The following is a 14,894-nucleotide window of genomic DNA, read 5'->3' as shown; positions in this document are numbered from 1 at the left end:
GAGAGAGAGAGAGAGAGAGAGAGAGAGAGAGAGAGAGAGAGAGAGAGAGAGAGAGAGAACATGCAGAGAGAGAAGAGAAGAGGGAGAGAGATCAAAACACGTCTAGATTATATAGGGAGGAGCCTCTGGGGGAAGGGCAGCCCAGCCCTTGGGCTGGAAAGTTCAGGGTTGGGGGCAGGGTATGCTAGACTGAGGTTTGCTGGGAGAACCTGGAAGCCAGGTCTGCCTTTGTATGTAAAATTTGCACCCCAATCTCTTGTCCCAGGCCTGAAACCAAACAGGTGTCTGTATGTAGTCTTGGAGCTCACTGTGTATGTAGGTCAGGCTGCCCTGGAACTCAGATTCTTGTGCTTCTGCTGCTGCCTTTGTTTCCCTGAGTGCTAGGTATGTGCCACAATGCTGAGCACTGAAATGTTTTTACATTTTTACAGAAAGAGTGTCATGACAAAGTAGAATGCATATATATTGCTTATCCCTCCATAGAATAATTTGAAAATGACCACGCCAAACAAGACACCTCCTGGTGCTGACCCTAAGCAGTTGGAGAGGACAGCAACAGTGAGGGAAATTGGGTCTCAGGCTGTCTGGTCACTCTCTTCCTGCAAACCAGGTAAGCACAACAAACCCCTGGCTATGATAATCACTACTTACAATCCATTTTCTTTTCTTTCTTTTTTTTTTTTTTTCTGAGACATGTGTAGTCCTCACTATCCTGGAACTTGGTCTGAAGACTAGCTTGGCCTTAAATTCAGAGCCTCTGCCTCCCGAGTGCGAGGATTAAAGGATGGCCTAATTAGAGTTTTATGCACTAGACTACCTTTAATGCTCTTTTTGTGTAGATACTTCAATAAGATCCTCTCCTTTTCCTATCCCATCTCTGGCATTATGCAGTTGTTATTTAATTCACATTTCATGCTTGCTGTCTTTCCTGGAAGCGTCTAAGAGTTTTTTCTTAATTCTTGGAGTCCATGTCTTTTGCTAGGATGTGTCATGGTAGGTTATGTGTGTATCTTTTTCCCAATTTACCTAACCTATAATTTGATAGGCATTTTTCTTTTTTTGTAATAATTTAAAAAAGATTAGCACAAAATTATTTTCAAAGAACCAACTAAAATATTAAGCTGGCAAATTTTGAGATTTCAAACATGAGAAACCCTTGAGTACAATGTAGGGGAACCTGAAAAGTAAGGCTGTGACAGTTCAGACTGTGTGACATGCTGCACTTGTAGAGTCTGCTCGATAGATAACAACGGTGTCACAGTCGCAACAAAGGCAGGGGCCAAGTACCAGTGTAGCTTTATTAGGTCACCCAGCCCTGACAGCAACTTTAGCAAAGGCTACGCTGCTCTCCCCACCCCCACCCCACTGCCCCAGTTACTCTTTTTAATTTTTTTTTATTATTTAAACAATTTTTAAATTTAAATATTTTTTGATCATATTCTTCCCTTCCCTCAAGTCTTAACCTGTCTTTTCCCCCATCCAGTTTCTTTCACAAAACAAAAAACTACAGTAAAACCTTCTTAGAAACAAAAACACAAACACGTACGCATATGCTCTTGCAAACTGTAACCAAATGAACATGAGGCGTATCCTGGAGTGGTTCATATACCCAGGGTTACTCTATTGGAGAGAACTGAGTCCTCCTAGCAGGTGTGATAGTTCAGTGGTTAACTTTACCCTAGGTTTCATTCACACATTCATTCTTTTTTTAAAGTCCATAACAAAATATACTAAGATAAAGCAAAAACAGTTACATTGAAGTTGGGCAAGACAAAGCAAGAGAAGGAAAAGAGCTCATGAGAAGGCACAAGAATCAGAAACCCACTTGCTCACATACTTAGGAGCCTCCTGAAAATACTAAACTGGAAGCCATCGTACAAACACAGAGGACCCTTGCAGACCTGTGCAGGCATCGTGCGTGCTGCATCAGTCTCTCTGAGTTCATGTGAACTGTGCTCGTGTGGTTTAGAGGGCCTTGCTTTCTGATGTCCTCCATCCCCTTTGGCTCTAAACTCTTTTTGCCTCTTCTTTCATGGAGTTGTCTGGGCTCTGAGGGAAGAGATTTAGTGGAGGCATCCTATTTAGGGCTGAGTGTTCCAAGGTCTCACCCTCTGCATAGTGTCTGGCTGTGGGTCTGTGTTTGTCCCCATTGCTGCAGGAGGAAGCATCTGTGATGATGGCTGAGCAAGGCACTGACCTGTGAGAGTGGAAGAACGTCGCTAAGAGTCATTTTATCGCTAAACTTCTTTTTCTTTTTGTAGACCAGTATTAATTGGTTTTACCTCAGTCCCTAGGCTATCTAGTCTCCAGTTATTGGACATCTAAGCAGTGTCAGGTATGGGTTCTGCCTTAGTCTAATTGGTCACTGGTTGGTTACTCCGACAAGCTCAGTGCTAGCATATTTTGCAGCAGTGCACCATGGTAGATAAAGGGTTTGTGTCTGGCTTGGTGTTATGTTTCTCTTTTACAGAATTCTTTGCTGTAACCAAAGATGCTGAAATGTAGGAGTGAAGGCTCTTTGTAGGCACTGCTTGACAATTCCCATCTTCAGTGAATTGTGTAGGTGCTGTCAGGCCTGGCTGGCTGCCAGTTCACAGAGAGCAACCTTGATAGGCATTTTCAACCTGAAGACTCAGGTTGAGAGAAATTTCTTTATCATGAGGAATTCTAAATGGTAATATAATCATTTTATTTTGTCTTAGCTTATTTATGTAGAGTTTTTAAAAATATCTTTTTAAAATTTTACCTTTTTAAAAATTATTTTATGTGCATTGGTGTTTTGCCTGCATGTATGTTTACTCTGATACATGAGAGTATCAGAGCTTGGAGTTACAGACGGCTGTAAGTTGTCATATGGGTGCTGGGATTTGAACCCTGGTCCTCTGGAAGAGGTGCCCTTAACCACTGAGCCATCTCTCCAACCCTATAGTTAGACTCTTATAGCTGGTTTTACCAAGTCTGTTTTGTTTCTCCTCAAGATTGTCTTTTTTTAACAAATACTTTATTAGAGTATAATTTCCATACACTAGAACTTCTTTTACATGGATACTTATAGGAATTTTCATTTATAGTCATGGGAACATTATGAAGCATTCCCATAATGCCCCAAAAGTGTGCCATGCCATTTGTAGTTACTCTGCTCGCTCTAAGCATCTGACAACTTCACATCTGTGCAGCTCTCAGTTCTCCACAGACAGCCTGAGCCCAGCTTCTACACTGTGCAGTTCTCAGTACCTCTAACTCCCACTCCAGGGACCAGTGCCCTCTTCTACTCTCTGCAGGCACTACCATGTACATGCACACGTGCACACGTGCACACGTGCACACATGCACACAAGTACATTAAAAATAAAAGCTTAAAAAAAGAACCACTGAAGACTACCGTGACATATAGACTTTTTTCTCCTCTGAATAATGTCTGACATGGGTACATAATACCTGTCAAAACTGTTAAAACAGACCTGCCATAGTTTAAGGCCTTGTTTTGACCAAAAGAACTCTGACATAGTAATGAAGTTGGGAGCTTTAGAAAAGAGATGGTGCCTAGGCATTGGCATGTGAGTCTATGACATTCTGCTTGTGAGAAAAAATATGGAAACGAAGGCTGGTGACCATACTTAGTGTCCCAGAGGTAACGAGCCAGAGTCGTCAATGCCCACAAGATCATGCTTATTTATTTTCCCCATTAAACTTTCATAAGTCATGTCTTAGAAACACATTTCAGATTAGTCTTGAGTTAAAAGATTTTTGCTTAATATTTATTTTGCTTAAGACGAAGTACCATTTTATGAAATTCTTTGAACTAAGATACAAATAAAATTGTAAAATGGGGAAAACCCAGCCAAAGTAAAATAAGTAGAAATAGCCTGTAACTCAATAGAACCTTTAGCTAAGGTCTCTTCCGAATCATGAGACTTAGCTCTCCTTACTAGGGAACTTCAAAAGTAGCAAAAGGAGCTGGAGAGATGGCTCAGTGGAAAGAACATTGACTGCTCTTCCAGAGGTCCTGAGTTCAGTTCCCAGCAACCACATGGTGGCTCACAACCATCTCTAATGGGATCTGATGCCTTCTTCTGGTGTGTCTGAAGACAGTGACAGTGTACTCACATACATAAAATAAATAAAAAAATCTTTAAAAAAAGTAGCAAAAAGCAAGTATGACATACTAAGCCTGCTTGTATCTATCTATTGTAAAGGAGATCACAGGATGGATCATTCTTATGATCAGTTTATAAAAAGGATAGAACTTGGACTTGTGCAAATAGAGATACACACACACACACACACACACACACACACACACACACACACACACACACACCCCTAAAGATGCTTTTTAAAAACTAACCACCCAAAACATTTGTCATAGTATAAACTTTAGTGTGTGTAAGGGGATTGAACCCAGGACCTCACACTTTTAAAATAAACAGTCTTATCAGTAAACAACAAACTCAGACCATTAAGGGATCTTTAGAGCTGAAATCTGGATGGAAGAATATAAGAATTCTGGTTAAATTTCATATTCTGTCTTCTATATCAAAATTTCTAGATGAATATGTATGACAGTTTTATGTTTTAAATATGTAACTTCATGGAAATTTGTTGCCATTTTCACTGTTTCTAGGGTTTGGAGTGGATCAATTACGAGATGACAATCTAGAGACTTACTGGCAATCCGATGGCTCTCAGCCTCATTTAGTGAACATCCAATTCAGGTAATCAAGTTTTTACTTTTTTTTATATAGTGTAAGCTATAAGTGGACATGGAAATGTATTTCATTTACATAAAAGTTCAGAAAACATGGAAATTAAAATGAAAATACTTAATTGCTTTTTTAGTCATCCAGATTGCAAGCAGCTTCATTCTGTTCTACCCTTTATGTCCCCATCCCCCCACCGTGTGTGTGTGTGTGTGTGTGTGTGTGTGTGTGTGTGTGTGTGTGTGTGTGTGTGTAGGGAGCATGTGCACACAGTTGAATGTCCAGGTTGATGGCCAATGTCTTTCCCCAGTTGGTTCGTAGCTTTATGTTTGAGGCAGGCAGGGTCTCTCAGCGAACCTGAAGGCCACCACTTTGGCTAAGCTGATTGGCCACTGAGCTTCCGGGGTGCTCCTTCTCTGCCCTTCCTCCTGCCTGGTCCCCAGGCGTTAGTGTTGCAGGCATCTCTCTCTTTCCCTTGTGTTGTGGGGACGTGAGCTCAGGCCATCACACTTGGGGTCGTTTGTCCTCCTTATACATTTCTGATGATGCTTTATGTAGACAGTTGTGAAATAATGGGATTTAACTTAGGAGATACAGTAGACAAATAGACTTTGACCTGGTGAAGCACCTTAATCCACGATGCATGGAAGTTCTTTAGGTGTGGCATTTATGTGCTTCTCCTATTTCCATTTAACTTTTGTAAAAACAGTGCTCTGGATTTATTGGCACTATGGAAACTAGTCAGCCTGGCTATTGTCCTCCTTTATGCCCTCTACAGTTCTAAAACGGTAGACTTTTAGGTGCTCCTTCAGTTGTTGTAGGGTACATATCAGCAAACTTCTTTTGAGTAGATAGTACCTGTTTGAATCTTGTGGTGCCTCTGGTCTCCACTTCAGCTGTTGTGGTATCAGAACAGGCAACTCTCAGTACATCAGTGACAGACTTCAGGGCCCTCAGTTAAACTTCCTACAAAGAAGGCGCATGGCAGCACTTTGCTAGCGTAGTATGCCACCTGCTCTTCTAGGTTGTCTGGGAAACCAGTTAACTTCTTTAAAGGTTAAGTAAGATTCTAGCTACTGCCAGGCATGATAGTACATACCATTAATCCCAGCACTTGGGAGGCAGAGGCAGGCAGTTTTCTGTGAGTTCGAGGACAGCCTGGTCTACAGAGTTCCAAGACAGCCAGGGCTACTCATAGAGATCTTGTCTCAAAAAAAAAAAAAAAAAAAAAAAAAGGAGGAGAAGAAGAAATCAGGACTACTTTACCAAATAATTACCATTGATAATATTCCTCATCAGTGAAACCAGATACCTGATAAGAAACAACTTAAGGAAGGCCTTTGTCTCATAGTTTAAGGGTATAGTTCATTATAATGTAGGCAGCATAATGGTAGAAAAGCGAGGCTGATGGTTCACCTTTCAGCAGATAAGGGAGCTGAACCAGGGCAGTAAGTGGGGTCAAGTTATAAATGTTCAGGCTAGGGGTTGGGGATTTAGCTCAGTGGTAGAGCGCTTGCCTAGGAAGCACAAGGCCTTGGGTTCGGTCTCCAGCTCCAAAAAAAAGAAAAAAAAAAAAAAAGAAAAAAAAAAAAGAAAAAAAATGTTCAGGCTAATCTCTCTTCCAACTCGAATACTGACTCCTCTAACTTGGCCCCACCTTTCTTTTTTTTTTTTTTTAACATTTCTTTTTTTTTCCTTTTCTTTTTTTCGGAGCTGGGGACCGAACCCAGGGCCTTACGCTTACTAGGCAAGCGCTCTTCCACTGTGCCAAATCCCCAACCCTTGGCCCCACCTTTCAATAATTCCATTCGCTGGGGACATGAACGGGTAAGGGAATTTCCCATTTGACTTAGGCTCATAGCCATCTTGTTATGCAAAATGTATTCAGTCCATCTTTAAAATTCTTAGTAGATCGTTTAGCCTTTTGGCTAAGATCAAGTGTAAAATTCTTAGTAGTCCTACAGTTATCCCACTGAAAACCCCAAGTTCTCTTCTGAGACTTAAGGCATTCTCTTAACTATAAACCCCTGTAAGATTTAAAAAGAAAAAAAAATACACATACAATTCCAGCATATAATAGTATGGTTAAACATTCCCATTCAAGAGAGACAAACAAGCATAGGAAGGAAAGAGCAGACCAAAGCGAGACCGAAACTTAGCAGGGTAAGCCCTGAGCTTTGCATCTTGATGTCCATCATCTGCGCTCCATAGGGTTGGGGAGGTCCACCTTTAAACTGTAGGCCTGTAGAATGCATGGTTTCTCTTTTAAGCTAGCTCCATGCAGTGCCTTGTGCTTTTTTTTGGAGCGGGGGCTATTCATGTTCCTGGTTTCTCTAATATCTGGGTTTCCATTGCACATTGGGCTTGTCTTCACAGCTTCATACATAGCACTTGTCAAGCTGTACCCTAGGCTTTTCAATGGGTGGGGTCATGCTTTGAGGTTTCTAAAGTGCATGCCAGGCCTAGGCTCTCTGTGCCCACAGATCAATAGGGATAAGCTCTCAGCCCCATGACGCCATGATGATCGTGGGCTGACTCTGAAACTGTAATCAAGCCTCAATTAACCGCTTTCTTTTGTGAGCGTTGCCTGGTGTCTCCACAGCAGTAGAACTGTGACTCAGACAGCTGCCAAACTGTAGACTTCTGTCTGCAGCTCTAGCTGGGCTCACCCTTCTCCTATCCAGACTGCTCCTCTTCTTCTCTGTCTACTTTCTCACTGCACACATGGGCAAAGGCAGGAAGCCATGAACAGGAAGGACACAGCTTGCATGTTTCATGGGGTGACATGTTCTTCACCAGAAAGTCTCCATCATCACCTTAATCAGGTTTAGAACTTTTGTGGCGACTAGTTTTATGTCAATCGATACAAACTAGAGTTATCTAAAAGGAGGGAAGCTCAATTGAGAAAACTGATAAATCCATAAGATCTGACTGCAGGGCATTTTCTTAGTATTGATGGCCCTTTTAAGGGGGGCCATCTGGGCTGGTGGTCCTGAGTTCTCTAAGAAAGCAGGCTGAGCAAGCAGTGGGAAACAAGCCTGTGAGCAGTACCCTCTGTGACTTCCGCATCCACTCCTGCCGCTGCGGTCCTGCCCTGCTTGAATTCCTGCCCACAGTGCTTTTGATGATGAGCTGTTATTTGGAATTGTGAGAGAATTTAACCCTTTCCCTTCATAAGTGACTTCTGTCATGGTGTTTCATCACAGCAATATTAAATCCGAACCATGACAGTTCCCTAGAAGACACACACTTCTGGGTGTATCTGTCAGGGCTTTCCAAAGGAGCTGGCCTGAAGAGGCCAGATTCAGCCTGAATGCTATTGGCATCACTCTATGGCCTGGGGACCTAAAGTGAGAAGAGGAGAAAGGAGAAAGCAAAGGAGTGGCAGCCGTCCTGTTCTTTGCTTCTGCTTCTGCACAGATGTGAGCTATTAGCCTGGCACTCCGGGTGCCATAGCCACGAACTCTTCCTCTGCCACTCATTCCCTTTCATGATGACTTGCCTTCAAAGCATGAGGCAAAGTCCTTCCTCCTTTGCTTCTCATCAGGTGTCAAACAATGAGAAAAATAACTGATACGGTCACAATTTCTTAGAGGCCTAGATAAACAAGTCCAGGTCACATAATAAATAAGTTGTAGAATTTCAGTTTGAATATAAGAATTCTGATGTCAGAGCCTGTGCTTTCGATGTTCTCTTCCTGTAAACCTGAGATGAATTGCTGGTCCAGGGATTCCAGCATGATAGCCTAAACATTCACTATCGAGCATCCAAATGTAATTGTTTAATACTAGCATTTGTTTTGTAAATTACAATCTTACTGCATACTAAAAAATCATGAAGTAGTTTATACTCCACTTCTTGAATAGTTTTATTAATAGAGTTTTAGGTATATACCTTTTCTTGTAATCTACAGAATCCCCTTCTAAGATATAGTTTCTATAATTTTTCCCACTATTCGAATCAAATGGTAGTTCTGTTTAATATTTTAAGGTATGTCCGTACTGTTTTACGTAAAAATACCCTATTTTACATTCCCATGGACAGTGCATATAAACCCCCCACCCTCATATTATATTAGAATCTGTGATTTTCTTTTTTGAAGTAATGATTATGTTAATTTATATGAAGTGAACACAATAGTTTTGATTTTTGTTTCCTGGGTAGATTTGTTACTTCTGTCAGGTAAAATGGCTTGGCTGACAGGACCACTTAAGGAGGAAGGGTTGTTTTGGTTCGGTTTCAGAAGCTATAGGCTATCATGGCAAGGGAGGTGTGGTGGAAGAAGGAGCAGGAGAGTGTGTGTGCGCATGAGAGAGCAGCTCCTCACATCTTTACAGATTAGAAAGGTAGACTAGGTTATCTTTTAAAGATCTGCGTCAGTGGCATGTCCTTGTCAGTCAGGCCCTACGTACTAAGTTCCATAACCCCTAGCAGAGCGCCACCAGCTGGGGACCAGGTGTTCAAGCACAGGAGCCTGTGAGGGTCATTTGTCATTCAAACCATGACACCTGCTGATTTGTGATGTTAGGCATCTTCTTGTGTACTGACTGGTCATTTGTATGTCCTCTTTGAAGAACTGCTATTTAAATTCTTTGCCCATTTTAAAGTTGTTTCTGTTGCAGATTTATAAAAGTTCTTTATATATTCTATTGCAGATACTCAATTTTTTTGTCTTAATGTAAAAGCAATCACAGAAAACATGTAAATGAATATTTCTTTAAGTGAAACTTTATTTAAAAAGTAGAAGGCATACCCATTTGGCTTGTACTTGCAAGCTAGAACTCATTAGTCTGTTCTCAAAGCCCACGGTAAACTTCTATTTATAACTCCCAACAATTTTTTTTGTTTATTTTTATACTTATGATATTAGAAATTATGGGAAGAACTATAATAAATTTAGTCATTCATTAGACTCAGTAATAGCCTGTTATATGTCAGTATAGATGACAACATTATAAACAGTAATTGTTTCTTCCCGAACAATAGACCGGTGTTATTTTACTTTTTGTGACCCTCTTTGTTGTCTGATTTAAGGCAGCTGGGACCCCAGCTCTGCTTCTTCACTAAGACTTTTTCCGAATTCTTTCTGGAAACTACTGTATCCTTTAACAGGCTTACTCAGGAGGTAGACAACAAACATTAACTCCTCACACAAGTCCCCAGACACTGTGTAATGCTGGCTCTCTTTGTCAAAATGAGCACCCTTAGGACGTTTGCTGTCCAGGGTCTGAAATAAGCATAAGTATTTGAAGAGAACTTTTTCTTTGGTTGTTGGGATTGCACTCATGCCCAGCCCTCCATGTTGATGGCTGGCTGTTCTCTAGTCAGTGTTCTCCCAGTGGTTAGTCTTTGCCTGGAATATAGACTTGTACCTCCCCCTGTCTGCTCTCTGCTGCCCCCACTATGACTTTCTGCTGTGTGGTGAGGCTGCCAGACTTGGTTGGCTTCTCACCTCCTTACATTTCAGTTCAGAGATGACTGCAGTCAGGGTTCCTGCCCAGTGGGCAGTTCTCCTTGTTTCTTTTTCCTCTGGGCCTATAGTCCCATGGTTCTCAAGCCTGCAGAAATAATTGTTTTCTTGTATTCTAGAGTTTGTGGGAAAAAGGCAAGTCTTGCAGCTTTTCTGTGGCCAGCAGATAGTCCAGACTTTTTTTTTTGTCTTTTAATACTATATATGCTGAAATTTAATATTAAACTTTCATCACTTCTGTTTTTAGTAGAAGATCTATTTTTAGCATCCAATTAATAATGATTAGAAGCAAACTCAGAAAACACAGTTTTACTATTGTTCTAGAAACAAAGAATAAATATGAACTATTTGTCTTAGTTTAGACAAGTGTATAGGCCATATGCTACTTAGTAATGTTATATAGTATGTTAAGAGGGAAAGTAAACAGAATTTTACAATTATTTTGTGTTTTAAGTATTGTAAATTAGGAGTTATTTACATTACTGTATGTGATTATAGACTTAGATTACTTTTGACTATCTCTTAGATTTGTAAGTAGGAATTCTGGGTTAGCTTGTTCTCAGTGCACGTTTTCTCATCTGTGCAGTGGACATAATGTATGTTAACTACTTCTAGTGTAGAGTCTTTAACAAGTGTTTTCAATCAGGTGGACATTTATTGCCTGTTTTCATGCCAAGAGAAAGCTAAAAGGTGCTGTAATACCCTGAAGGTATTGGTGACTCTAGGTCACTCCCTTCTTTCCCTCTCCCTTCTTTCCTTCTAGGCTTTAGTTTTAAGGTGGACTCCTGACCCCTACTGGAGAATTGCAATGGTTCTGACAGCAGGATGGAGTAGGAGGGATAAGAGGGCATACCTCCCACTGAAACACTGCCGCATTACAGTACAAGGCTAACACTTAGGGCTACAACTTACTTATAACTACTTTTGAGGCAGCATGGCTCTTTCAGTGGGGTATTTTGAAGAAGGAAGGGATAAAGGTAGCTGGAGTAGATAGCTATGACTACGTGTTGCAGACATCTCCCATTGTAATGTCATAGATACTTTTGTTTGTTTTGTTTTGTTTTTCAAGACACAGTTTCTCTGAATAGAACTCTGTAGACCAGGCTGAGCTTGAATTCACAGAGATCCGCCTGCCCCTGCTTCCCGAGTGCTGGGAAGTTACCACTGCCTGCTGTGGCAGAGATTCTTAATGAGAAATTACTCAGGAGTCAGCAGGACAAAATATGACTTGTTAGAACTGAGAAGCCAAGGAGAAGCACACTTAACTGCATCCAGTCTTCAGTTAAGTGTATGTGGTAATAGCAAACCCTAGAATCAAAGACTTACTCATCCCAAACTAGACATGCTTGGTTTTATTACATGTGTGGAATGAAGAACAAAGGAAGTGCTAGCTTCCCGCCTGAAGCTGTTTGTTGGGAGAGCATGTTTTACCTAGGAGGACTGAGGGAAGTCAGGAAGGCCAGTGAGTCAGGGAAAGATTTCTCCCTTCCCTTCTAGCAGTGTTTCCTAGGAGTCTGACAAGGCCTTTGGCATACAGTAGGTGTTCATTCAATGCAGTGACCATGATTACAGTGGGATCCAAGTGATCCCAGCATCTTCCACTATCACCCGGTCTGTATTTTGTCCTCCCAAGTGCATTATTTGAGAAACTATGATTTATATGCAATATTACTACTTTTTGAATTAGTATGAGGCAAACTTTAGTTGTTTTAAAAAGATTTTGCTGTATCTCCTAGAGTAGCAGTTTTAAACTTTCAGTGCAGTAGTGGTTGCTTCTACAAACCTGTATAACTATGTATATAGCGTAAGTTATAGCCATCATTTCTGGAGATGCATAAGCCTTAAGAAAGAACTTTGGTTTAGTGCAAGTGTCAACACGTGCAGCCACCTACTCTCCACTGTAAACTGATAGTAGTCGATGACTGTTAAACACACCGAATACAGTGAACTAAAGGAAGGCAGACAAACACATCTGGACTTTGCAAAGTGCCTTAGACGTAGTAGGCATGCAGTGTAGCGACCATGAACAGAGTGAAGCTTTGAGCAATCCCAGCATCTTCCACTTTGACTTGGTCTGTACATTCCATCTCCCCATATGCAGTCACCTGATGAATGGCATGATTTTCTATGTTGAATTAGAACACTCACGGACGTTTACCTAGCTCAGCATTCAAATACATGCACCTATGGGAGTCTCTCTTAACCCCCACCCCCACCCGCATTCATTCTTCTACCTCCACACATCAGTAGCCCCTCTCCAGCTTTCTGACCTTTATCAGTACCCCAAATAAAACACACACATCTAAAATGATCAGAAAGCAATGAACCTTCACTTAGAAATTGATCGGTGAGCCGCAAATTTATTTGCTGCCCCAATACTCTTTTTCTAATGGAACTTGGGTCCCACCAGTCATGCTGATATTTTCTTGTATGATGGCAAACAGTATCTCTATTTATGTTTCTTCTTTTGGCTTTTAGCATAGGATGTTTTCTCATGTTTTTCTTTCTTTTTCATTTCCTGAGTGAATTTCCTGTAATGTACTTTCTTCCTATTCCCGGGGTAGGGATGTGTATTTTTACAATGGAATAGAAATTTATTTTGTACATTAAGTGGCAGGGTATGCTTTCTATTTTTTGAGGTGTTTATTTGTTGAGTTCATTTTATTACTTAGCTAGGTATTTTTAAGTTTTAATATAAGGAATTAAGTAATTAATAAAGAAATCCAAGCATGTTAGAACATTTTGTTTGTGTAATGTCTAAATAAAAAGGTTAGACATTATTGATGTTGAAGTACCTGACTTGACTTAATTGCTTCTTATGCATATTTTTAGTTCTTAACAATGTTCTCAGTGAGGAGGTATGTTTGTGTAAAATGTTATATTTGTACTTATGTTTTTGCATGTTTTAACCTGTAAGTTGAAATAAAAGGAAATTGTTGATTGAAATATTTGTCTTGTGATGTATGTATGTATGTATGTATGTATGTATGTATGTATGTATGTATGTATATGTGTATGATTTTTGAGACAGCATTTTTCTCTGTGTAGCCCTGGCTGTCTGGCCTCCAGCTCAGAGAGACCCACCTGCCTTCCTCCAACCAAACCCTGGGATTAAAGGTGTGCCTTACACCGCTCAGCTTTGTCTCCTGATGTTTCACATCAGAAGAGAATGTGCTTTGGCAATAATTCTTTGATATGTATGATAAAGCACATGCTTTTATTTTATTGTTTTTAGAAGAAAAACAACAGTGAAGACGTTATGTATTTATGCAGACTATAAATCTGATGAAAGCTACACTCCAAGCAAAATCTCAGTCAGAGTAGGAAATAATTTTCACAACCTTCAAGAAATCCGGGTATGTTTTTTATTTTTTTTAAATGTGTGTTTCTTTAACTCATTCTATAAATGATAGTCAGAAAAGAAGAAAATTATATTGAAAACTATGCATATAATATTTATATTTTTAAACTGCCGTTTTTTTCTAATGCTTTATTATAGAATTTTCAGCTATAAGAAAGGCTAAGAGAATTGTACAGTAATCCCCTCACCTTCAGAATGCTTTAATCTTTTACTACATTTGCTTTATTAAGTTCATTTTTTAGTTCATCAAAATAAGTTACAGGTTCCTGATATCATTTAGGGTATAGGAACATGTTCTCTTTCACTGCCGATTAAAGAATTAAAAGGCAGGTAACAAATGTTACCAGAAATCTTGGCAAGTCCTACTGGTGCCATCATATAATACTTGGGAAATCAGGGTCTCCTTTTGGGGTTCTTAGTCTCAATAATGAAAGAAAAAAAAAGGAATGGACTTATGGAAACTCCTGGGCAGTTTATTTATAGTTTAAAAGAAAAGTTCAAGGGCATGTGAGCTGTAAGGGTAACAGAGGAGAAGAATGGAGGAAGGAGTGGGGAAGGCCATGCTTCTTGCGGTGAGCTGACATGGGCAGTGAGTTGTATGCTAGGGAGGGCAGCGGTAGAGAAAGAGTAAGGAAGCCAGAACCAGGGAGAGCGTGCTTAGTCTCTAGCCAGTGTCTGAAAGAAAAAGACCGAAGAGAAGGCCATGGCTATGAAGGGAGACACAGACAAACCTCATCAGATCCTAGGGGCTGCACTAGGGAAGGAAACGTACATTATCTAATGGTGAACTCGTCTTCCTCAAGGTGTCCCCTGCCAGGTCCTCAGCCTGCTCTCACTGAATCAGTTATCAAGGTGAGGGGGAGATAAGTCAGACTTCCAGCTCGAGGTAGATTCCACTGTTTACCTCTTCATGGCAAATGTGTGAGCATGATAACTATCAGTAAGTTACCGGTATTTATAGGGTAAACATCATTTTATATAAATTTTAAGTATATTATTTGATGAGTTTTACAAATGCATGCACCTGTATAGCTCTATTCTTTTTTTTTTTTTTTTTTCTTTTTTTGGAGCTGGGGACTGAGCTCTACTCTTTTAAAATGTGGAGTGCTTTTCTCTGTGTTTTCTGTGGTAGAATGTCCTTTCTGTCCCTTCACTCTTGAGTCTGTATGGTCTTAAGTGTGGGGCTAGCGCCTTGTAGGCAGCATGTGCTCAGATGAGCCCTGACTGCGCACCAGCCACTCAGTGTTCGATTGATGGTGTTCAGTGATGATCCATAGGCTGGGCTTTGCCGCTGCTGTATTTTCATTGCTGTCTGCTCACAGTAGGCTCTTCCTTCTTTCTTCTCTACTTTGTGCCTAGTAAC

General features: G+C 40.5%; 1 protein-coding gene across 9 annotated transcripts in view; it reads left to right on the top strand.

The window, feature by feature from the left end:
* Window positions 1–14,894, top strand: part of Anapc10 (anaphase promoting complex subunit 10) — a 52,428-nt gene that overhangs the window by 973 nt on the left and 36,561 nt on the right. For 2 of the 9 annotated variants that reach the window (XM_087594823.1, XM_087594824.1), the window contains exons 2-5: window positions 266–384; window positions 484–610; window positions 4,625–4,715; window positions 13,406–13,526. In XM_087594823.1, the coding sequence (XP_087450949.1) occupies window positions 496–610; window positions 4,625–4,715; window positions 13,406–13,526 (327 nt within the window). In that variant the 5' untranslated portion in view covers window positions 266–384; window positions 484–495. Of the gene's footprint in view, window positions 1–265; window positions 385–483; window positions 611–4,624; window positions 4,716–13,405; window positions 13,527–14,334; window positions 14,472–14,894 lie in introns of all 9 variants that reach the window. The other 7 variants (XM_087594828.1, XM_087594829.1, XM_087594826.1 and 4 more) reach the window with 6 other exon arrangements.

This window comes from Rattus norvegicus, chromosome 19 (assembly GCF_021556685.1).
Source record: "Rattus norvegicus strain SHRSP/BbbUtx chromosome 19, alternate assembly SHRSP_T2T, whole genome shotgun sequence".
NCBI classification, from domain to species: Eukaryota; Metazoa; Chordata; class Mammalia; order Rodentia; family Muridae; genus Rattus; species Rattus norvegicus.
The sequence above is the reverse complement of the archived record's forward strand: the minus strand, read 5'-3'. Positions and strand labels throughout refer to the sequence as shown.